This window comes from Pristiophorus japonicus, chromosome 31 (assembly GCF_044704955.1).
Source record: "Pristiophorus japonicus isolate sPriJap1 chromosome 31, sPriJap1.hap1, whole genome shotgun sequence".
Lineage (NCBI taxonomy): Eukaryota > Metazoa > Chordata > Chondrichthyes > Pristiophoridae > Pristiophorus > Pristiophorus japonicus.
Genome location: NC_092007.1, coordinates 10195224 through 10220403, shown reverse-complemented (window position 1 = coordinate 10220403; position 25180 = coordinate 10195224). Strand labels below are relative to the sequence as shown.

The 25180-nt window shown below is 55.1% G+C and overlaps 1 protein-coding gene across 1 annotated transcript in view; it reads left to right on the top strand.

Moving 5' to 3' along the window:
- Positions 1-2288: 2288 nt before the first annotated feature.
- Positions 2289-25180, top strand: part of smg9 (SMG9 nonsense mediated mRNA decay factor) — a 46933-nt gene continuing 24041 nt past the window's right edge. Inside the window, exons 1-6 of the mRNA XM_070868898.1 lie at positions 2289-2342; positions 12942-12992; positions 14657-14730; positions 16066-16291; positions 18823-18920; positions 24564-24676. Of these exons, the coding sequence (XP_070724999.1) occupies positions 14686-14730; positions 16066-16291; positions 18823-18920; positions 24564-24676 (482 nt within the window). The 5' untranslated portion in view covers positions 2289-2342; positions 12942-12992; positions 14657-14685. The remainder of the gene's footprint in view (positions 2343-12941; positions 12993-14656; positions 14731-16065; positions 16292-18822; positions 18921-24563; positions 24677-25180) is intronic.

Here is a 25180-nt window from a genome sequence, read left to right as displayed (position 1 = left end):
TCCCTCGACTTGGAAATATATCGGCCGTTCCTTCATCGTGGCTGGGTCACAATCCTGGAACTCCCTCCCTAACAGCACTGTGGGAGCACCTTCACCACACGGACTGCAGCGGTTCAAGAAGGAGGCTCACCACCACCTTCACAAGTGGCGACGAGGGACGGGCGATAAATGCCGGCCTTGTCCAGCGACCGCCCACATCCCGGGAACAAATAATAAAAAAACCTCCTCGCTTCCAAAAGTCACTTTACAGTGACTGGGCCATCCACATTTTTCTCTGTTAAACTCTCTCAGAAGTTATTTTCTGTTGTTGGTGATGGCTGAGGAAGACTGTCCACGTTGTCAGGTGGCTCAGTGGGCAGCACTCTCACCTCTGCATCAGAAGGTTGTGGGTTCGAGTCCCACTCCAGGGATTTGAGCATTTAAATCTAGGCTTGACATTGCAGTGCAGTGCTGAGGAAGTGTCGCACTGTCGGAGGGGCAGTACTAAAACCAGAGGAATCAGTGAATATGTCGTCCTCTTCCACTACTGGAAGGGGCTGCTCCACCAGTTCTAGCTGTACAGTGCGGTGCTCCCTCAGTACCGCCCCTCCGACAGTGCGGTGCTCCCTCAGTACCGCCCCTCCGACAGTGCGGCGCTCCCTCAGTACCGCCCCTCCGACAGTGCGGCTCTCCCTCAGTACCGCCCCTCCGACAGTGCGGCACTCCCTCAGTACTGCCCCTCCGACAGTGCGGCACTCCCTCAGTACTGCCCGTCCGACAGTGCGGCACTCCCTCAGTACTGCCCCTTCGACAGTGCGGCGCTCCCTCAGTACTGCCCCTCCGACAGTGCGGCGCTCCCTCAGTACCGCCCCTCCGACAGTGCGGCGCTCCCTCAGTACCGCCCCTCCGACAGTGCGGCGCTCCCTCAGTACCGCCCCTCCGACAGTGCGGCGCTCCCTCAGTACCGCCCCTCCGACAGTGCGGCGTTCCCTCAGTACTGCCCCTCCGACAGTGCGGCGCTCCCTCAGTACTGCCCCTCCGACAGTGCGGCACTCCCTGAGTACTGCCCCTTGGACAGTGCGGCGCTCCCTCAGTGGTGCCCTTCCGACAGTGCGGCACTCCCTCAGTACTGCCTCTCCGACAGTGCGGCACTCCCTCGGTACTGCCTCTCCGACAGTGCGGCACTCCATCAGTAGTGCCCCTCCGACAGTGCGGCACTCCCTCAGTACCGCCCCTCCGACAGTACGGCACTCCCTCAGTACCGCCCCTCCGACAGTGCGGCACTCCCTCAGTACTGCCCCTTCGACAGTGCGGCACTCCCTCAGTACTGCCCCTCCGACAGTGCGGCGCTCCCTCAGTACTGCCTCCGACAGTGCGGCACTCCCTCAGTACTGCCCCTTCGACAGTGCGGCGCTCCCTCAGTACCGCCCCTCCGACAGTGCGGCACTCCCTCAGTACCGCCCCTCCGACACTCCCTCAGTACTGCCCCTCCGACAGTGCGGCGCTCCCTCAGTACCGCCCCTCCGACAGTGCGGCGTTCCCTCAGTACTGCCCCTCCGACAGTGCGGCGCTCCCTCAGTACTGCCTCCGACAGTGTGGCGCTCCCTCAGTACTGCCCTTCCGACAGTGCGGCGCTCCCTCAGTACTGCCCCTCCGACAGTGCGGCACTCCCTGAGTACTGCCCCTTGGACAGTGCGGCGCTCCCTCAGTACTGCCTCTCCGACAGTGCGGCACTCCCTCAGTGGTGCCCTTCCGACAGTACGATGCTCCCTCAGTACTGCCTCTCCGACAGTACCACGCTCCCTCAGTACTGCCCCTCCGACAGTGCGGCGCTCCCTCAGTACTGCCTCTCCGACAGTGCGGCGCTCCCTCAGTAGTGCCCCTCCGACAGTGCGGCGCTCCCTCAGTACTGCCCCTCCGACAGTGCGGCGCTCCCTCAGTACTGCCCCTCCGACAGTGCGGCGCTCCCTCAGTACTGCCCCTCCGACAGTGCGGCGCTCCCTCAGTACCATCCCTCCGACAGTGCGGCACTGCCAGTCCGACAGCCTCGATTCTGTTGCGCTCTACTCTGTGAAGCCACAGATGCAGACAGGAGCAAATCTTCTTCCTTCCTTATTTCCGAGTTCTTTCACTCACATCGAAAGAAAACCCTGGACTAGGTTGACTTGAGACCCAGTGGGGATTGTGGCTGGCCCAGGGAGGGGGGGTAGGAACCAGATGAATTCGGCGGAACCACGTTGAGCGGACGCGGCGCTCCAGTCGGGCGAGATTGAGGCGGGCGCCACTTGGCCGGGGCTAGTCCGCCGCCGGAAGGTGTCCGGGTTTCTACTTCCGGTCGGTCAGAGCCGCCAACACCGGGGGAGGTGAGCTGAACTGGTCGCTGCTAGTTATACTAGTCCTGGGGACCCCGCTCCCGCTAGTTATATTAGTTTCAGGATACCCACTGCTGCTAGTTATACTAGTCCTGGGGACCCCGCTCCCGCTAGTTATATTAGTTTCAGGATACCCCACTGCTGCTAGTTATACTAATCCTGGGGCGTCTCTCCTTATACTAGCTCTAGGATACCACAGTTAGGGTAGTTATACTAGCTCTAGGATACCACAGTTAGGGTAGTTATACTAGCTCTAGGATACCACAGTTAGGGTAGTTATACTCGCTCTGGGATACCACGGTTAGGGTAGTTATACTCGCTCTAGGATACCACGGTTAGGGTAGTTATACTAGCTCTAGCATACCACGATTAGGGTAGTTATACTCGCTCTGGGATACCACGGTTAGGGTAGTTATACTAGCTCTAGGATACCACAGTTAGGGTAGTTATACTCGCTCTAGCATACCACGATTAGGGTAGTTATACTCGCTCTGGGATACCACGGTTAGGGTAGTTATACTCGCTCTAGGATACCACGGTTAGGGTAGTTATACTCGCTCTGGGATACCATGATTAGGGTAGTTATACTCGCTCTGGGATACCACGGTTAGGGTAGTTATACTAGCTCTAGGATACCATGATTAGGGTAGTTATACTCGCTCTGGGATACCACGGTTAGGGTAGTTATACTCGCTCTAGGATACCACGGTTAGGGTAGTTATACTCGCTCTAGGATACCACGGTTAGGGTAGTTATACTCGCTCTGGGATACCACGGTTAGGGTAGTTATACTCGCTCTAGGATACCACAGTTAGGGTAGTTATACTCGCTCTAGGATACCACGGTTAGGGTAGTTATACTCGCTCTGGGATACCACGGTTAGGGTAGTTATACTAGCTCTAGGATACCACGGTTAGGGAAGTTATACTCGCTCTGGGATACCACGGTTAGGGTAGTTATACTCGCTCTGGGATACCACGGTTTGGGTAGTTGTACTAGCTCTAGGATACTACGGTTAGGGTAGTTATACTCGCTCTGGGATACCACGGTTAGGGTAGTTATACTAGCTCTAGGATACCACGGTTAGGGAAGTTATACTCGCTCTGGGATACCACGGTTAGGGTAGTTATACTAGCTCTAGGATACCACGGTTAGGGAAGTTATACTCGCTCTGGGATACCACGGTTAGGGTAGTTATACTAGCTCTAGGATACCACGGTTAGGGTAGTTATACTAGCTCTAGGATACCACAGTTAGGGTAGTTATACTAGCTCTAGGATACCACGGTTAGGGTAGTTATACTAGCTCTAGGATACCACAGTTAGGGTAGTTATACTAGCTCTAGGATACCACGGTTAGGGTAGTTATACTAGCTCTAGGATACCACAGTTAGGGTAGTTATACTAGCTCTAGGATACCACAGTTCGGGTAGTTATACTAGCTCTAGCATACCACGATTAGGGTAGTTATACTCGCTCTAGCATACCACGATTAGGGTAGTTATACTCGCTCTGGGATACCACGGTTAGGGTAGTTATACTAGCTCTAGGATACCATGATTAGGGTAGTTATACTCGCTCTGGGATACCACGGTTAGGGTAGTTATACTCGCTCTAGGATACCACGGTTAGGGTAGTTATACTCGCTCTAGGATACCACGGTTAGGGTAGTTATACTCGCTCTGGGATACCACGGTTAGGGTAGTTATACTCGCTCTAGGATACCACAGTTAGGGTAGTTATACTCGCTCTAGGATACCACGGTTAGGGTAGTTATACTCGCTCTGGGATACCACGGTTAGGGTAGTTATACTAGCTCTAGGATACCACGGTTAGGGAAGTTATACTCGCTCTGGGATACCACGGTTAGGGTAGTTATACTCGCTCTGGGATACCACGGTTAGGGTAGTTGTACTAGCTCTAGGATACCACGGTTAGGGTAGTTATACTCGCTCTGGGATACCACGGTTAGGGTAGTTATACTAGCTCTAGGATACCACGGTTAGGGAAGTTATACTCGCTCTGGGATACCACGGTTAGGGTAGTTATACTAGCTCTAGGATACCACGGTTAGGGAAGTTATACTCGCTCTGGGATACCACGGTTAGGGTAGTTATACTAGCTCTAGGATACCACGGTTAGGGTAGTTATACTAGCTCTAGGATACCACGGTTAGGGTAGTTATACTAGCTCTAGGATACCACAGTTAGGGTAGTTATACTAGCTCTAGGATACCACGGTTAGGGTAGTTATACTAGCTCTAGGATACCACAGTTAGGGTAGTTATACTAGCTCTAGGATACCACGGTTAGGGTAGTTATACTCGCTCTGGGATACCACAGTTAGGGTAGTTATACTCGCTCTGGGATACCACAGTTCGGGTAGTTATACTCGCTTTCTGACGCCTCCCTTGAGGTCAGTTGCTATCGATGTCTGTCGGTGGGTGAATGTTTGTAAGTTTGCCTGCCCGAGTGAACACTGAACTGGGCGATACACTGATTGTAAACATTGTCACTTGGATAATGGGATATCACCGCATAGGAGGATCCCACTGGGCCCCTCGAGCCCGTGCTGTGCCGGCTCTGCGATCCAATCAGTCCCTCTTTCCCCACAGCCCCGGCACATTTCCCCCTTCCAGTATTTACCCAATCCCCCTGTTTGAAAGTTACTATTGAACCTGCTCCGACCGAGCTTTCAGGCAGCGCGTTCCCGATCACAACAACTCGCTGCGTGCAAACACTCTCCCCATCTCCCCCTCGGGTTCTTTACCGATTATCCCTCTGATTACCCACCCTCCTGCTCCGGGGAACAGTTCCTCCTGGTTTACTCCGTCAAAACCCCCTTGTGATTCTGAACACCTCGATCAAATCTCCTCTCAACCTTCTCTGCCCCAAGGAGAACAATCCCAGCTTCTCCAGTCTCTCCCCGTCACTGAAGTCCCACATCCCCCGGGACCATTCTGGTCAATCTCCCTCTGTACCCTCTCTAAGGCCTTCACATCCTTCCTAAAGTGTGGGGCCCTAGAATTGGACACAATGCCCCAGTTGGGGCCTCTCCAGTGTTTTGTGAAGGTGAGTCGTAATTTACTGGTTCAAAATCCAATCGAATGAAAGATCCAATTAGAAACGTCTGAATTTTCTTTTGGAAAAGAAAGGCAGTTGGGTTATACAAGGGGTCCCAATCCTCGGATTCTGCCCTCTTGCTCATCCCCCAATTTCCATTGCTCCACCATCGGTGGCCGTGCCTTCAGCTGCCTGGGCCCCAAGCTCTGGAACTCCCTCCCTAAACCTCTCCGCCTCTCTCTCCTCCTTCAAGACGCTCCTTAAAACCCACCTCTTTGACCCAGCGTTTGGTCACCTGTCCCGAATATCTCCTTATGTGGCTCGGGGTCAAATTGTTGTTTGATAATCGCTCCTGTGTGGCGCCTTGGGACGTTTTACTCCATTAAAGGCGCTATATAAATGCAGGTTGGGTCTTGTACCGACGAAAGCGGTCTGGGGGGGCGTGGCCAGTATTGTGGGCGGGGCTGCCTTGCATCAGAACTCCAGTACCGGGTTGAACCTCCCTTCTCCGGAACCCTCGGCACTCGGTCTGTTCCGGATAAGGGATTTTTCTGGACAAAGCGAGGTCACGTTAAATTGGATGGTACAGGTACTGGGCAAGGGGATATTGGGGCCGGCTGACTGACTTGGGGGTGGGAGTGCTGCAGAGAGACCGTGCGGGGCATGATGATGGTGGTGGGGGAGAACAGTGGATCGCGGGGTCAGGCCAGCGATTGCGGGAGTCGGCAGTGAGGAAGGACTTCAATTTGTTCATGTCGGAGTTCTGCGCAAAAGCCACCTGGTGGCCGGGAATGGTTCTGGACGAGGGGTGGTTCCGGATAAGGGAGTTCTGGATTAGGGAGGTTCAAGCTGTACTTGCAGGAGAGCTTAGTTGAGTAGCTGGTGGAAATAATGCCTGGGAAGAGTGATCATAGCCTGGTAGAATTTCAAATGAATCTATATTAATGACTTGGAAGAAGGGACCGAGTGTAACGTCGCCATGTTTGCTGATAGAAACATAGAAAGTAGGTGCAGGAGTAGGCCATTCGGCCCTTCGAGACTGCACCACCATTCAATAAGATCATGGCTGATCATTCCCTCAGTACCCCTTTCCTGCTTTCTCCCCATACCCCTTGATCCCTTTAGCCGTAAAGGCCATATTTAACTCCCTCTTGAATATATCCAATAAACTGCCATCAACAACTCTTTGCGGTAGGGAATGCCACAGGTTAACAACTCTCTGAGTGAAGAAGTTTCTCCTTATCTCAGCCCTAAATGGCTTACCCCTTATCCTTAGACTGTGTCCCCTGGTTCTGGACTTCCCCAACACCGGAAACATTCTTTCTGCATCTAACCTGTCCAGTCCCTTCAGAATTTTATATGTTTCTAAGAGATTCCCTCTCATTCTTCTAAACTCCAGTGAATACAGGCCCAGTCAATCCAGTCTCTCCTCATATGTCAGTGCAGCCATCCCGGGAATCAGTCTGGTGAACCTTTGCTGCACTCCCTCAATAGCAAGAACATCCTTCCTCAGATTAGGAGACCAAAACTGAACACAATATTCCAGGTGAGGCCTCACCAAGGCCCTGTACAACTGCAGTAAGATCTCCCTGCTCCTATACTCAATTCCCCTAGCTATGAAGGCCAACATACCATTTGCCTTCTTCACCGCCTGCTGTACCTGCATGCCAACTTTCAATGACTGATGTACCATGACACCCAGGTCTCGTTGTACCTCTCCTTTTCCTAATCTGTCACCATTCAGATAATATTCTGCCTTCCTGTTTTTGCCCCCAAAGTGGATAACCTCACATTTATCCACATTATACTGCATCTGCCATGCATTTGCCCACTCACCTAACCTGTCACCCTGCAGCCTCTTAGCATCCTCCTCACAGCTCACACCGCCACCCAGTTTAGTGTCATCTGCAAACTTTGAGATATTGCATTCAATTCCTTCATCTAAATCATTGATGTATATTGTAAATAGCTGGGGTCCCAGCACTGAGCCCTGTGGCACCCCACTAGTCACTGCCTACCATTCTGAAAAGGACCCGTTTATCCTGACTCTCTGCTTCCTGTCTGCCAACCAGTTCTCTATCCATGTTAGTACATTACCCCCAATACCACGCTTTAATTTTTCACACCAATCTCATGTGTGGGACCTTGTCAAAAGCCTTTTGAAAGTCCAAATACACCACAACCACTGGTTCTCCCTTGTCCACTCTACGAGTTACATCCTCAAAAAATTCCAGAAGATTTGTCAAGCATGATTTTCCTTTCATAAATCCATGCTGACTTGGACTGATCCTGTCACTGCTTTCCAAATGCGCTGCTATTTCATCTTTAATAATTGATTCCAACATTTTCCCCACTACCGATGTCAGGCTAACCAATCAATAATTCCCTGTATTCTCTCTACCTCCTTTTTTAAAAGGTGATGTTATATTAGCTACCCTCCAGTCCATAGGAACTGATCCAGAGTCGATAGACTGTTGGAAAATGATCACCAATGCATCCCCACTATTTCTAGGGCTACTTCCTTAAGTACTCTGGGATACAGACTATCAGGCCTCAGGGATTTATCGGCCTTCAATCCCATCAATTTCCCCAGACACAATTTCCTGACTAATAAGGATATCTTTCAGTTTCTCCTTCTCACTAGACCCTCGGTCACCGAGTACCTCCGGAAGGCTATTTGTGTCTTCCTTCTTGAAGACAGAACCAAAGTATTTGTTCAACTGGTCTGCCATTTCTTTGTTCCCCATTATAAATTCACCTGAATCTGACTGCAAGGGACCTACGTTTGTCTTCACTAATCTTTTTCTCTTCACATATCTATAGAAGCTTTTGCAGTCAGTTTTTATGTTCCCGGCAAGCTTCCTCTCGTACTCTATTTTTTTCCCCTCCTTTGTTCTCCTCTGCTGAAATTTCTTTGTCCTCCTCTGCTTACAGATTTGAAATTTATAGCTATTAACTCTTGAAGGAAATAAATAAATGATACTTTTATACATAAAAGTATGTCCAAAGGTGGGCGGGAAAGCAAGTTGTGAGGAGGACACAAAAAATCTGCAAAGGGAAATAGCCAGGCTAACTAAATGGGCAAACATTTGTCAGATGGAGTATAATGTGGGAAAGTGTGAGGTCATGCACTTCGGCAGAAAAAAATCACAGAGCAAGTTATTATTTAAATGGAGAAAGATTGCAAAGTGCCGCAGTACAGCGGGACCTGGGGGTACTTGTGCATGAAACACAAAAGGATAGTATGCAGGTACAGCAAGTGATCAGGAAGGCCAATAGAATCTTGGCCTTTATTGCAAAAGGGATGGAGTATAAAAGCAGGGAAGTCTTGCTACAGTTATACAGGGTATTGGTGAGACCACACCTGGAGTACTGCGTGCAGTTTTGGTCTCCGTATTTAAGGAGGGATATACTTGCTTTGGAGGCAGTTCAGAGAAGGTTCACTCCGTTGATTCCTGAGATGAGGGGGTTGACTTGTGAGGAAAGGTTGAGCAGGTTGGGCCCATTGGAGTTTAGAAGAATGAGAGGCGATCTTATTGAAAGGTATAAGATTCTGAGGGGGCTGGACAGGGTAGATGCAGAGAGGATGTTTCCCCTCGCGTTGGAATCTAGAACTAGGGGGCATATGGTCTCAGAATAAGGGGCCGCCCATTTAAGACTGAGATGAGGAGGAATTTCTTCTCTCAGAGGGTTGTAAATCTGTGGAATTCTCTGCCCCAGAGAGCTGTGGAGGCTGGGTCATTGAATATATTTAAGGTGGAGATAGACAGATTTTTGAGCGATAAGGGAGTGAAGGGTTATGGGGAGCGGGCGGGGAAGTGGAGCTGAGTCCATGATCGGATCAGCCATGATCGTATTGAATGGCGGAGCAGGCTCGAGGGGCCGAATGGCCGACTCCTGCTCCTATTTCTGATGTTATGCTCTTGGCCTGCAAACCAGCGGAGATGGTGGAAACCCTGCAGACGATGTGACTGCACAGATCCTTCCTCCTCGTGACACTCCCAGAGCAGCTTAGCTTTCAGTCCCAGAGCTTGACACAGTCGTGCCAACAGTATTGGGGAGCTGGGGTTTGTTTTAATGCGCGATGAAGCAAGGGAGTTATGATGAACCTTTATAAAACACGGGTTCGGCCTCAACTGGAGCATTGTGTCCAATTCTGGGCCCCGCACACTTTAGGAAGGATGTGAAGGCCTTAGAGAGGGTACGGAGGGAGATTGACCAGAATGGTCCCGGGGATGTGGGACTTCAGTGACGGGGAGAGACTGGAGAAGCTGGGGTTGTTCTCCTCGGAGCAGAGAAGGTTGAGAGGAGATTCGATCGAGGTGTTCAGAATCACGAGGGGATGTGGACAGAGTGGTTCGAGAGAAACTGTTCCCCATTGGTGGAAGGGTGGAGAACCAGAGGGACACAGATTGAAGGCGATTGGCAGAAAGGCGACATGAGGATAAACCTTTTTACGCAGCGAGTGGTTAGGATCGGGGACGCACTGCCCGAGAGGGCGATGGAGGCAGACTCAATCGTGGCTTTCAAAAGGGAGCTGGGTAAATCCCTGAAGGAGAGAGATTTTCCGGGCTCCGGGGAAAGGGCGGGGAGAGTGGGACTGGCTGAGGTGCTCCTGCAGAGAGCGGGCACGGGTTCGAGGGGCCAAATGGCCTCCTGTACTGTGACCGTTCTGTGACTCTATGACTCCAGCTCTGGGTGTTAGATGTCAGCATTTGGCACTTGTCCACCCAGCTCATGGTCTACAGGGCTGTAGTGATACCCGCCCTCCTGTATGGCTCAGAGACGTGGACCATGTACAGTAGACACCTCAAGTCACTGGAGAAATACCACCAACAATGTCTCTGCAAGATCCCACAAATCCCCCGGGAGGACAGACGCACCAACGTTAGCGTCCTCGACCAGGCCAACATCCCCAGCATCGAAGCACTGACCACACTCGACCAGCTCCGCTGGGCAGGGCCACATTGTCCGCATGTCCCCAGACACGAGACTCCCAAAGCAAGCGCTCTACTCGGAACTCCTTCATGGCAAGCGAGCCAAAGGTGGGCAGAGGAAACGTTACAAGGGACCACCCTCAAAGCCTCCCTGATAAAGTGCAACATCCCCACCGACACCTGGGAGTCCCTGGGCCCAAAGACCAGTCCGCCCTAAGTGGAGGGAGTGCATCCGGGAGGGCGCTGAGCACCTCGAGTCTCGTCGCCGAGAGCGTGCAGAAAGCAAGCGCGGGCAGCGGAAGGAGCGTGCGGCAAACCAGTCCCACCCTCCCCTTCCCTCAACCACTGTCTGTCCCACCTGTGACAGAGACTGTGGCTCCCGTATTGGACTGTTCAGTCACCTGAGAACTCACTTTCAGAGTGGAAGCAAGTCTTCCTCGACTCCGAGGGACTGCCAATGATGATGATGCAGAACATGCCTTCTGACAGTTGATGGCGCTGACGTACTGTTTTTGGTCGACCCGAGAGGGACACAAGCCATTTACCGCAATTAAAAAATCTCCCGACTATCTGCTTGTACCATGAAGGGCATATAGTCTCCCCGTGCTCTTGTCCCACAGGGCCAGCCAGGAAACGTGTGTTCCAACCCCAGCCTTGAAAGTTGAATGAAACAGTTGTGGAAATAAAGGGCGGATCTCCAGGATTGTGAAGCTGTTTTAAAAGCCTCAACCGGTTCACGGATGCCCCTTCAGGGAAGGCTAGCTGCCGTCCTTACCCAGTCTGGGCCTGCTCGTGACTCTTAACTGCGCCTCTGGGGAGTCGGAGCGAGTTGTATCGCACCGTTACAGCGGTTCAAGGCAGCTCACTGTCACCTTCTCTGGGCAACTAGGGTTGGGCAATAAATCTCGGCCGTGCTAGTGACACGCACCATCTGAGAATGAGTTAGTGTACGGGAGGGAGGGGCTTCGATGGGAGAGTTAGGGGACTGGAGGATGGGCTTCGATGGGAGAGTTAGGGGACGGGAGGGATGGGCTTCGATGGGGGAGTTAGGGGACTGGAGGGATGGGCTTCGATGGGAGAGTTAGGGGACTGGAGGATGGGCTTCGATGGGGGAGTTAGGGGACTGGAGGGATGGGCTTCGATGGGAGAGTTAGGGTACTGGAGGGATGGGCTTCGATGGGAGAGTTAGGGGACTGGAGGATGGGCTTCGATGGGGGAGTTAGGGGACTGGAGGGATGGGCTTCGATGGGAGAGTTAGGGGACTGGAGGGATGGGCTTCGATGGGAGAGTTAGGGGACTGGAGGGATGGGCTTCGATGGGGGAGTTAGGGGACTGGAGGGATGGGCTTCGATGGGAGAGTTAGGGGACTGGAGGATGGGCTTCGATGGGGGAGTTAGGGGACTGGAGGGATGGGCTTCGATGGGAGAGTTAGGGTACTGGAGGGATGGGCTTCGATGGGGGAGTTAGGGGACGGGAGGGAGGGGCTTCGATGGGAGAGTTAGGGTACTGGAGGGATGGGCTTCGATGGGAGAGTTAGGGGACTGGAGGGATGGGCTTCGATGGGAGAGTTAGTGTACGGGAGGGAGGGGCTTCGATGGGGGAGTTAGGGGACGGGAGGAAGGGGCTTCGATGGGGGAGTTAGGGGACGGGAGGGATGGGCTTCGATGGGAGAGTTAGTGTACGGGAGGGAGGGGCTTCGATGGGGGAGTTAGGGGACGGGAGGGATGGGGCTTCGATGGGGGAGTTAGGGGACGGGAGGGATGGGCTTCGATGGGGGAGTTAGGGTACGGGAGGGATGGGCTTCGATGGGAGAGTTAGGGTACTGGAGGGATGGGCTTCGATGGGAGAGTTAGGGGACGGGAGGGATGGGCTTCGATGGGGGAGTTAGGGGACGGGAGGGATGGGCTTCGATGGGGGAGTTAGGGTACGGGAGGGATGGGCTTCGATGGGGGAGTTAGGGTACAGGAGGGATGGGCTTCGATGGGGGAGTTAGGGGACGGGAGGGATGGGCTTCGATGGGGGAGTTAGGGGACGGGAGGGATGGGCTTCGATGGGGGAGTTAGGGGACGGGAGGGATGGGCTTCGATGGGAGAGTTAGGGGACTGGAGGGATGGACTTCGATGGGAGAGTTAGGGGACGGGAGGGATGGACTTCGATGGGAGAGTTAGGGGACGGGAGGGATGGACTTCGAAGGGAGAGTTAGGGGACGGGAGGGATGGGCTTCGATGGGGGAGTTAGGGGACTGGAGGGATGGGCTTCGATGGGGGAGTTAGGGGACGGGAGGGATGGGCTTCGATGAGGGAGTTAGGGTACTGGAGGATGGGCTTCGATGGGGGAGTTCGGGTACGGGAGGGATGGTCTTCGATGGGGGAGTTAGGGGATGGGAGGGATGGGCTTCGATGGGGGAGTTCGGGTACGGGAGGGATGGGCTTCGATGGGGGAGTTAGGGGACTGGAGGATGGGCTTCGATGGGGGAGTTAGGGTACAGGAGGATGGGCTTCGATGGGGGAGTTCGGGTACGGGAGGGATGGACCGGTGATATTTTACCTTCACTGTCTGTTTGTTAACCGCCTGTTTTATGTATAATTCCAGTGGTGCTGATTCTGAGTTGGAGAATTCGGTTCAAGTTTGGGAGATACACAGGTAACTAGATATTGACACAATCTATTAATTACTTTATTGCAATGATCTGATAATTATAATGTTTTTAACCTTCCCTTCCTGATGTCGTACTGTATCAGTGTTGCTTAATTCAGATTACTGGATAATTCCATGTTTGTTTTAGCATAGATAGGACTTTGAATCATTAACGGTGGAGTGTATTTGCTTCATGGGCTCTTTGCTGAAGAAGTTACAGCTGCACATTTGCTGTGAAGAACTAGCTGGTTTATCAGCAAAGGTTTATCAATCAAACTGAACACTCCCAGTTCATCCACCAGGCTCTCAACGGCACGTCTCATCGTAGGGAACCTGAACTCAATTAACGGGGATTTATTGAGTCTTGCGAACATTGCGTGACTGGCGAAGCCACTCACAATGCAACTGACCCACAACTGTTTTAAAATAACTAAGTCAAGTGCCTCCTTTTAGTCAGGGCACTTGAACCCACAAATTTACAAAGTAACGTGGGATCTTTGCCAAAACAAATTAGAATTTGGTTGCCCCGGGGGCGACGGTGCACTCCAGTCCCTCCGGCGCCCACCTCTCGCGGAAGGCCGCGAGCGTACCGGTGGACACCGCGTGCTCCCATCTCCAGGGACACCCCGGCTCGGATGTAACCGCGGACGAGAGGCAGGCAGTCGGGGCTGAACGACCCCCTCGACCGCCCGCTGCCTGGACCGGCTGATGGCCCCCCTTGGCCAGGGCCCAGGAGCAGGCCCCACGAGGAGGCCCTCGGACCTGCCCCGCTCCCCTCCGCACAGGGTGCCCAAAGATCAGGAGTGTGGGACTGAAGTGCAGCCAGAATTTGAGGAGCGTTCATCCAAAGGAAACCTCATACTGGAATTTTCGGCCCAAGAAATAGGAGCAGGAGCCGGCCATTCGGCCCCTCGAGCCTGCTCCGACATTTAATACGATCACGGCTGATCCGATCATGGACTCAGCTCCACTTCCCCGCCCGCTCCCCATAACCCTTCACTCCCTTATCGCTCAAAAATCTGTCTATCTTCACCTTAAATATATTCAATGTCCCAGCCTCCACAGCTCTCTGGGGCAGAGAATTCCACAGATTTACAACCCTCTGAGAGAAGAAATTCCTCCTCATCTCAGTTTTAAATGGGCGGCCCCTTATTCTAAGACCATGCCCCCTAGTTCTAGTCTCCCCCATCTGTGGAAACATCCTCTCTGCATCCACCTTGGCGAGCCCCCCTCATAATCTGATACGTTTCGATAAGATCACCTCTCATTCTTCTGAATTCCAGTGAGTAGAGGCCCAACCTCCTCAACCTTTCCTCATAGGACAACCCCCTCATCCCCGGAATCAACCGAGTGAACCTTCTCTGAACTGCCTCCAAAGCAAGTATATCCTTTCGTAAATATGGAAACCAAAACTGCACGCAGTACTCCAGGTGTGGCCTCACCAATACCCTGTATAACTGGAGCAAGACTTCCCTGCTTTTATACTCCATCCCCTTTGCAATAAAGGCCAAGATACCATTGGCCTTCCTGATCACTTGCTGTACCTGCATACTAACCTTTTGTGTTTCATGTACAAGAACCCCCAGGTCCCGCTGTACTGCGGCACTTTGCAATCTCTCCCTGTTTAAGTGATAACTTGCCGTGCTGGGAAACTTGTGCTTGCTTTGCAGGATGGGACTGTAACCAGTTGGTACCAGCAATGCAGAAGACACCCATCATTCTGTCCAAGCCTCCAGCTGAGAGGGTAAGAAGCACGGAAGCAGTGTGTCGCTTACACGGGGTGGGGGGGGAGGGGGAGAGGTGTGGGGGCTGATTCAGCGATAGGGTCTCGCCACGCTCCGTTCCCGGGGACGCGGAAATCGCGCTGCAGTTACACAAAGCTTTTCTCCGATACCGCCTCGAGTAACAGAGTTCAGTTCCCAGACCCGCACCTCAAACCAAAAAAATAACACTTGCATTTCTCTAGCGCCTTTCACTGCCTCAGGATGTCCCCAAAAGCGTCTCACGGCCAATGAAGTACTTGGGCGAAAAAGGTAGTCACTGTTGCAATGTGGGAAACACGGCGGCCATTTTGCGCACAGCAAGCTCCCACAAACAGCGATGTGACAGCGACCCAGATCATCTGGGTTTTTTAGTGCTGTCGGTTGAGGGATAAATATTGGTCCCAGGACACCGGGGAGAATTCCCCCTCCCCACTCACCAGCTCTTCTTCCAATAATGGACTTGGGATTTTTTACATCACCCGAGAGGGCAGGCGGGGCCTCGGTTTAGCGTCTCATCCGAAAGATGACACTGACAGTGTGGTGCTCCCTCAGTACCGCCCCTCCGACAGTGCAGCGCTCCTTCAGTACTGCCCCTCCGACAGTGCAGCGCTCCTTCAGTACCGCCCCTCCCACAGTGCGGCGCTCCCTCAGTACTGCCCCTCCGACAGTCACTCCCTCAGTACTGCCCCTCCGACAGTCACTCCCTCAGTACTGCCCCTCCGACAGTGCGGCGCTCCCTCAGTACTGCCCCTCCGACAATGCGACGCTCCCTCAGTACCGCCCCTCCGACAGTGCAGCGCTCCCTCAGTACTGCCCCTCCGACAGTCACTCCCTCAGTACTGCCCCTCCCACAGTGCAGCACTTCCTCAGTACCGCCCCTCCGACAGTGAGGCACTCCCTCAGTACCGCCCCTCCGACAGTGCGGCGCTCCCTCAGTACCGCCCCTCCGACAGTGCGGCGCTCCCTCAGTACTGCCCCTCCGACAGTGCGGCGCTCCCTCAGTACCGCCCCTCCGACAGTGCGGCGCTCCCTCAGTACTGCCCCTCCGACAGTGCGGCGCTCCCTCAGTACCGCCCCTCCGACAGTGCGGCGCTCCCTCAGTACTGCCCCTCCGACAGTGCGGCGCTCCCTCAGTACTGCCCCTCCGACAGTGCGGTGCTACCTCAGTACTGCCCCTCCGACAGTGCGGCGCTCCCTCAGTACTGCCCCTCCGACAGTGCGGTGCTCCCTCAGTACTGCCCATCCGACAGTGCAGTGTCCCATTCGGCCTCTCTGTGTTGACAGCGACTGTATCTCTTGCCCCCCCCCGGCGACAGACCAGCAAGGTGGCCCCCACTCCGGCTGTGCCCTCCAGTAACCCGGCCGAGAAGCCCATCGTGCTGATGAAAGCCCGCGAGGAGGGCAAGCCCTCGGCGACCGGGGACGGAGCCTCGCAGGCACCCGCGGCCAAGGCGGAGAAGGAGTTCCAGAGGCCAACCCAGCCCGTCTACCAGATCCAGAACCGGGGCATGGCGCCCTCTGCCCCCAGCAGCAGCATGGACCGTAAGTAGCACCGTCAAAACCAGCAACATGTAGTTATATAGTGCCTGTTACAACAACAACATGTGTTCATATTCTGCCCTACACCCCTCCCTATCTCTGTAACCTCCTCCAGCCCCTACACCCCTCCCTATCTCTGTAACCTCCTCCAGCCCCTACACCCCTCCCTATCTCTGTAACCTCCTCCAGCCCCTACACCCCTCCCTATCCCTGTAACCTCCTCCAGCCCCTACACCCCTCCCTATCCCTGTAACAACCTCCAGCCCCTACACCCCTCCCTATCCCTGTAACCTCCTCCAGCCCCTACACCCCTCCCTATCTCTGTAACCCCCTCCAGCTCCTACACCCCTCCCTATCTCTGTAACCTCCTCCAGCCCCTACACCCCTCCCTATCTCTGTAACCTCCTCCAGCCCCTACACCCCTCCCTATCTCTGTAACCCCCTCCAGCCCCTACACCCCTCCCTATCTCTGTAACCTCCTCCAGCCCCTACACCCCTCCCTATCTCTGTAACCTCCTCCAGCCCCTACACCCCTCCCTATCTCTGTAACCTCCTCCAGCCCCTACACCCCTCCCTATCTCTGTAACCTCCTCCAGCCCCTACACCCCTCCCTATCTCTGTAACCCCCTCCAGCCCCACAACCCCCCGAGATGTCTGCACTCCTCTAATTCTGTTCTCCTGAGCATCCGTGATTATAATCACTCCACCATCGGCGGCCGTAGAGTATACTCAAGGCTGATATCAATAGATTTTTGGACTCTTACGGGAATTCAGGGAATGGGGATCGGGCAGGACTGTGAAGTTGAGGTCGAAGTTCTGCCGTGATCTGATTGCAGGCTCGAGGGGCTGATGGGATTGACCAGAATGGTCCCGGGGGATGTGGGACTTCAGTGACGGGGAGAGACTGGAGAAGCTGGGGTTGTTCTCCTCGGAGCAGAGAAGGTCGAGAGGAGATTCGATCGAGATGTTCAGAATCACGAGGGGGGTTTTGATGGAGTAAATCAGGAGGAACTGTTTCCCCAGAGCAGGAGGGCGACGGGTAACCAGAGGGACACAGATTGACGATAATCGGTAAAGAACCCGAGGGGGAGATGAGCAGAATGTTTTTAACGCAGCGAGTTGTTGTGATCGGGAACGCGCTGCCTGAAAGCTCGGTCGGAGCAGGTTCAATAGTGACTTTCAAACGGAGGGAATTGGGTAAATACTGGAAGGGGGAAATGTGCCGGGGCTGTGGGGTAAGAGCAGGGGGGGAGTGGGACTGATTGGATCGCTCTGTCACAGAGCCGGCACGGCACGGGCTCGAGGGGCCCAGTGGGATCCTCCTGTGCTGTATCGGTCTATGAAGTTGAAGGCGCATCAAGAAAGACACGCATTTATATAGCGCCTTTCATGACCACAGGACGTCCAAAAGCGCTTTACAGCCCAATGAGTTATTTTGAAATGTGGTCACTGTTTAATGCAGGAAACTCGGCAGCCAGTTCACGCACAGCAAGCTCCCTCAAACAGTAGTGTGATCATAACTCAGATAAATCTGTTCTATTCATGTTGGTTCAGGGTTAAATATTGGCCCCAGAACACCAGAGAGAACTCCCCCTACTCTTCTTTGAAATTATGTCCAGCTGCGAGGACAGACAGGGCCTCGATTTAATGTCTCATCTGAAGGACATCCCCTCCGACAGTGCGGCGCTCCCTCAGTACCGCCCCTCCGACAGTGCGGCGCTCCCTCAGTACTGCCCCTCCGACAGTGCGGCGCTCCCTCAGTACAGCCCCTCCGACAGTGCGGCGCTCCCTCAGTACTGCTCCTCCGACAGTGCGGCACTCCCTCAGTACCGCCCCTCCGACAGTGCGGCACTCCCTCAGTACAGCCCCTCCGACAGTGCGGCGCTCCCTCAGTACTGCTCCTCCGACAGTGCGGCACTCCCTCAGTACAGCCCCTCCGACAGTGCGGCGCTCCCTCAGTACTGCTCCTCCGACAGTGCGGCGCTCCCTCAGTACCGCCCCTCCGACAGTGCGGCGCTCCCTCAGGACTGCCCCTCCGACAGTGCGGCGCTCCCTCAGTACTGCCCCTCCGACAGTGCGGCGCTCCCTCAGTACTGCCCCTCCGACAGTGCGGCACTCCCTCAGTACCGCCCCTCCGACAGTGCGGCACTCCCTCAGTACTGCCCCTCCGACAGTGCAGCACTCCCTCAGTACTGCCCCTCCGACAGTGCAGCGCTCCCTCAGTACTGCCCCTCTGACAGTGCGGCACTCCCTCAGTACCGCCCCTCCGACAGTGCGGCACTCCCTCAGTACTGCCCCTCCGACAGTGCAGCACTCCCTCAGTACCGCCCCTCCGACAGTGCAGCGCTCCCTCAGTACTGCCCCTCTGACAGTGCGGCACTCCCTCAGTACTGCCCCTCTGACAGTGCGGCACTCCCTCAGTACTGCCCCTCCGACAGTGCGGCACTCCCTCAGTACTGCCCCTCTGACAGTGCGGCACTCCCTCAGTACCGCCCCTCAATGACTGTACTGACGCTTGTTCTGTTGATTGACAGCGGTGATGGGTGAAGTGAAGCTTCACCCACCCGAGAGGATGAAGCACGGGATTAAGCTGGTGGACGATCAGATGAACTGGTGTGATAGTGCCATGGAGGTAAGCACCACCGACCTCGCCTGCAACAACAACAACCTGCATTTATATAGTGCCGTTAACGCAGTAAATCGTCCCAAGGCGCTTCACAGGAACGATTATCAAACAACAATTTGACCCCGAGCCACATATGGAGATATTGGGAAGGTGACTCACAGAGGTCGGTTTTAAGGAGCGGCTTGAAGGTGTAGAGAGAGGCGGAGAGATTTGGGGAGGGAATTCGAGACTTGGGGCCCAGGCAACAGAAAGCACGGCCACCGATGGTGGAGCGATGGGCAAGAGGGCAGAATTGGAGGAGCACAGAAATCTCGGAGGGTTGTGGGGCAGGAGGAGGTTACAGAGATAGGGAGGGGTGTAGGGGCTGGAGGAGGTTACAGAGATAGGGAGGGGTGTAGGGGCTGGAGGAGGTTACAGAGATAGGGAGGGGTGTAGGGGCTGGAGGAGGTTACAGAGATAGGGAGGGGTGTAGGTGCTGGAGGAGGTTACAGAGATAGGGAGGGGTGTAGGTGCTGGAGGAGGTTACAGAGATACGGAGGGGTGTACGTGCTGGAGGAGGTTACAGAGATAGGGAGGGGTGTAGGGGCTGGAGGAGGTTACAGAGATAGGGAGGGGTGTTTGGCTGGAGAAGGTTACAGAGATAGGGAGGGGGGTTACAGAGATGGGGAGAGGTGTAGGGGCTGGAGGAGGTTACAGAGATAGGGAGGGGTGTTACAGAGATAGGGAGAGGTGTAGGGGCTGGAGGAGGTTACAGAGATAGCGAGGGGTGCAGGGGCTGGAGGAGGTTACAGAGATAGGGAGAGGTGTAGGGGCTGGAGGAGGTTACAGAGATAGGGAGGGGTGCAGGGGCTGGAGGAGGTTACAGAGATAGGGAGGGGGGCTACAGAGATAGGGAGGGGTGTAGGTGCTGGAGGAGGTTACAGAGATAGGGAGGGGTGTAGGGGCTGGAGGAGGTTACAGAGATAGGGAGGGGTGTAGGTGCTGGAGGAGGTTACAGAGATAGGGAGGGGTGTAGGGGCTGGAGGGGTGTAGGGCTGGAGGAGGTTACAGAGATAGGGAGGTGCGCAGGGGGTGGAGGATGTTACAGAGATAGGGAGGGGCGAGGAGGTATTTGAATAGGAGGATGAGAATGTTGAAATCGAGGCGAATGTTGAAATTGAGCGGGACTCGGTGCGAGTTAGGACACGGGGCAGTGAGCACAGCGGGTGATGGGTGAGCGGGACTCGGTGCGAGTTAGGACACGGGGCAGTGAGCACAGGGGGTGATGGGTGAGCCGGACTCGGTGCGAGTTAGAACACGGGGCAGTGAGCACAGTGGGTGATGGGTGAGCGGGACTCGGTGCGAGTTAGGACACGGGGCAGTGAGCACAGGGGGTGATGGGTGAGCGGGACTCGGTGCGAGTTAGGACACGGGGCAGTGAGCACAGGGGGTGATGGGTGAGCGGGACTCGGTGCGAGTTAGGACACGGGGCAGTGAGCACAGGGGGTGATGGGTGAGCGGGACTCGGTGCGAGTTAGGACACGGGGGCAGTGAGCACAGGGGGTGATGGGTGAGCGGGACTCGGTGCGAGTTAGGACACGGGGCAGTGAGCACAGGGGGTGATGGGTGAGCGGGACTGGGTGTGAGTTAGGACACGGGGGCAGTGAGCACAGGGGGTGATGGGTGAGTGGGACTCGGTGCGAGTTAGGACACGGGGTCAGTGAGCAGAGGGGGTGATGGGTGAGCGGGACTCGGTGCGAGTTAGGACACGGGGCAGTGAGCACAGGGGGTGATGGGTGAGCGGGACTGGGTGTGAGCTAGGACATGGGGCAGTGAGCACAGGGGGTGATGGGTGAGTGGGACTCGGTGCGAGTTAGGACACGGGGTCAGTGAGCACAGGGGGTGATGGGTGAGTGGGACTCGGTGCGAGTTAGGACACGGGGACAGTGAGCACAGGGGGTGATGGGTGAGTGGGACTCGGTGCGAGTTAGGACACGGGGCAGTGAGCACAGGGGGTGATGGGTGAGCGGGACTGGGTGCGAGTTAGGACACGGGGACAGTGAGCACAGGAGGTGATGGGTGAGTGGGACTCGGTGCGAGTTAGGACACGGGGACAGTGAGCACAGGAGGTGATGGGTGAGCGGGACTCGGTGTGAGTTAGGACACGGGTCAGTGAGCACAGGAGGTGATGGGTGAGTGGGACTCGGTGCGAGTTAGGACACGGGGGCAGTGAGCACAGGGGGTGATGGGTGAGTGGGACTCGGTGCGAGTTAGGACACGGGGACAGTGAGCACAGGGGGTGATGGGTGAGTGGGACTCGGTGTGAGTTAGGACACGGGTCAGTGAGCACAGGGGGTGATGGGTGAGTGGGACTCGGTGCGAGTTAGGACACGGGGTCAGTGAGCACAGGGGGTGATGGGTGAGTGGGACTCGGTGCGAGTTAGGACACGGGGACAGTGAGCACAGAGAGTGATGGGTGAGTGGGACTCGGTGCGAGTTAGGACACGGGGCAGTGAGCACAGGGGGTGATGGGTGAGTGGGACTGGGTGTGAGTTAGGACACTGGGCAGTGAGCACAGGGGGTGATGGGTGAGTGGGACTCGGTGCGAGTTAGGACACGGGGACAGTGAGCACAGAGAGTGATGGGTGAGTGGGACTCGGTGCGAGTTAGGACACGGGGCAGTGAGCACAGGGGGTGATGGGTGAGTGGGACTGGGTGTGAGTTAGGACACTGGGCAGTGAGCACAGGGGGTGATGGGTGAGTGGGACTCGGTGTGAGTTAGGACACGGGGTCAGTGAGCACAGGGGGTGATGGGTGAGTGGGACTCGGTGCGAGTTAGGACACGGGGCAGTGAGCACAGCGGGTGATGGGTGAGTGGGACTCGGTGTGAGTTAGGACACGGGGCAGTGAGCACAGGGGGTGATGGGTGAGTGGGACTCGGTGTGAGTTAGGACACGGGGTCAGTGAGCACAGGGGGTGATGGGTGAGTGGGACTGGGTGTGAGTTAGGACACGGGGGCAGTGAGCACAGGGGGTGATGGGTGAGTGGGACTCGGTGCGAGTTAGGACACGGGGCAGTGAGCACAGGGGGTGATGGGTGAGTGGGACTCGGTGTGAGTTAGGACACGGGGCAGTGAGCACAGGGAGTGATGGGTGAGTGGGACTGGGTGTGAGTTAGGACACGGGGCAGTGAGCACAGGGGGTGATGGGTGAGTGGGACTGGGTGTGAGTTAGGACACGGGGTCAGTGAGCACAGGGGGTGATGGGTGAGTGGGACTCGGTGCGAGTTAGGACACGGGGACAGTGAGCACAGAGAGTGATGGGTGAGTGGGACTCGGTGCGAGTTAGGACACGGGGCAGTGAGCACAGGGGGTGATGGGTGAGTGGGACTGGGTGTGAGTTAGGACACTGGGCAGTGAGCACAGGGGGTGATGGGTGAGTGGGACTCGGTGCGAGTTAGGACACGGGGACAGTGAGCACAGAGAGTGATGGGTGAGTGGGACTCGGTGCGAGTTAGGACACGGGGCAGTGAGCACAGGGGGTGATGGGTGAGTGGGACTGGGTGTGAGTTAGGACACTGGGCAGTGAGCACAGGGGGTGATGGGTGAGTGGGACTCGGTGTGAGTTAGGACACGGGGTCAGTGAGCACAGGGGGTGATGGGTGAGTGGGACTCGGTGCGAGTTAGGACACGGGGCAGTGAGCACAGCGGGTGATGGGTGAGTGGGACTCGGTGTGAGTTAGGACACGGGGCAGTGAGCACAGGGGGTGATGGGTGAGTGGGACTCGGTGTGAGTTAGGACACGGGGTCAGTGAGCACAGGGGGTGATGAGTGAGTGGGACTCGGTGCGAGTTAGGACACGGGGGCAGTGAGCACAGTGGGTGATGTGTGAGTGGGACTCGGTGCGAGTTAGGACACGGGGCAGTGAGCACAGGGGGTGATGGATGAGTGGGACTCGGTGTGAGTTAGGACACGGGGCAGTGAGCACAGGGGGTGATGGGTGAGTGGGACTGGGTGTGAGTTAGGACACGGGGCAGTGAGCACAGGGGGTGATGGGTGAGTGGGACTGGGTGTGAGTTAGGACACGGGGCAGTGAGCACAGGGGGTGATGGGTGAGTGGGACTCGGTGCGAGTTAGGACACGGGGCAGTGAGCACAGGGGGTGATGGGTGAGTGGGACTGGGTGTGAGTTAGGACACGGGGGCAGTGAGCACAGGGGGTGATGGGTGAGTGGGACTGGGTGTGAGTTTGGACATGGGGGCAGTGAGCACAGGGGGTGATGGGTGAGTGGGACTGGGTGTGAGTTAGGACACGGGGACAGTGGGGTTTTGGACGAACTGATGGTTACGAAGGTGGGAGGCCGTCGGAATAGTCGGTGTTGGGAGGTAACGTGACACAGTGAAATGAAACCCGGGTCATTAGGGCGGAAAGGCTGAGAGTCGCGAAGCAAGATCGGGGCCTTCTGCAGGGAGCGTTCCTTTGCACAGAAGGACCCAGTTGCCGGGAAGGGTGGTTGAGGAAGAGGACCTGGGCCAATTTTAAGGGATTGGCCTCCGGGTCTGTGTAAAGAAAGTAAGATTTGCATTCCCAGAGCGCCTGTCACCTCCCCTCAGGACACTTCACAGCCAATGAAGCAATCTTTTAGAAGTGTTGTAATGTCGGCAACCTTTTCCCCTTTCCTTAATATCTTTGCTTCACAGAAATCTATCAGTCTCTGATTTAACAATAACAATGGAGGCTTACCACAGAATTCCCAACTTCTGACTCGCTCGTGCTGCCACAGTATTTATGTGGCTGGTCCAGTTAAATTTCTGCTCATTGGTGTCCCCCAAGACGTTGATGGTCTCCATATACCTGGGTTAGACCACACTTGGAGCACTGTGCACAGTTCTGGTCTCCATATACCTGGGTTAGACCACACTTGGAGCACTGTGCACAGTTCTGGTCTCCATATACCTGGGTTAGACCACACTTGGAGCACTGTGCATAGTTCTGGTCTCCATATACCTGGGTTAGACCACACTTGGAGCACTGTGCACAGTTCTGGTCTCTATATACCTGGGTTAGATCACACTTGGAGCACTGCGTACAGTTCTGGTCTCTATATACCTGGGTTAGACCACACTTGGAGCACCGTGCATAGTTCTGGTCTCTATATACCTGGGTTAGATCACACTTGGAGCACTGTGCACAGTTCTGGTCTCCATATACCTGGGTTAGATCACACTTGGAGCACTGTGCACAGTTCTGGTCTCCATATACCTAGGTTAGATCACACTTGGAGCACTGTGCACAGTTCTGGTCTCCATATACCTGGGTTAGACCACACTTGGAGCACTGTGCACAGTTCTGGTCTCCATATACCTGGGTTAGACCACACTTGGAGCACTGTGCACAGTTCTGGTCTCCATATACCTGGGTTAGACCACACTTGGAGCACCGTGCACAGTTCCGGTCTCCATATACCTGGGTTAGACCACACTTGGAGCACTGTGCACAGTTCTGGTCTCCATATACCTGGCTTAGATCACACTTGGAGCACTGTGCACATATTATAAAAAGGATAGAGAGGCACTGGCGAGGGTGCAGCGATGATTTACAAGGAGGATACCAGAAAGCCTGAATGGCCGCCTCCTGTTGCCGTGCTTGACGGGTCTGTGTCTTGGCTTGCAGTACCTGATGGACCAGACAGATGTGCTCGTGATCGGGATCATCGGCCTGCAAGGGACGGGCAAATCCACGATAATGTCGCTGCTTTCTGCAAACACTCCGGAGGAAGACCAGAGGTAACAATGAGGGTCTTGTGGGCACAAAACCGGGAGACCAGCTTGATACACGGCAAACAATTTATACGTACACCTGTGAAACAGCAAATAATATTTATATCGCGCCTTTAACGTACTGAAATGCCCTGTGCCGCTTCACAGGAAAGAAAGACTTGCATTTATATAGCGCCTTTCACAACCACCGGACGTCTCAAAGCACTTTACAGCCAATGAAGTACTTTTGGAGTGTGGTCACTGTTGTATTGTGGGAAACGCGGCAGGCAATTTGTGCACAGCAAGCTCCCACACACAGCGATGTGATAATGACCCGGATCATCTGTTTTTGTTCTGTTGGTTGAGGGATAAAGGGGTTATGGGGAGCTGAGTCCATGATCGGATCAGCCGTGATCGTATTAAATGGCGGAGCAGGCTCGAGGGGCCGAATGGCCGACTCCTGCTCCTATTTCTTCTGTTCTTGTATTCTTATGTTCTCTGCCCAACTCCTGTCTGAGGCTGAACCAGACG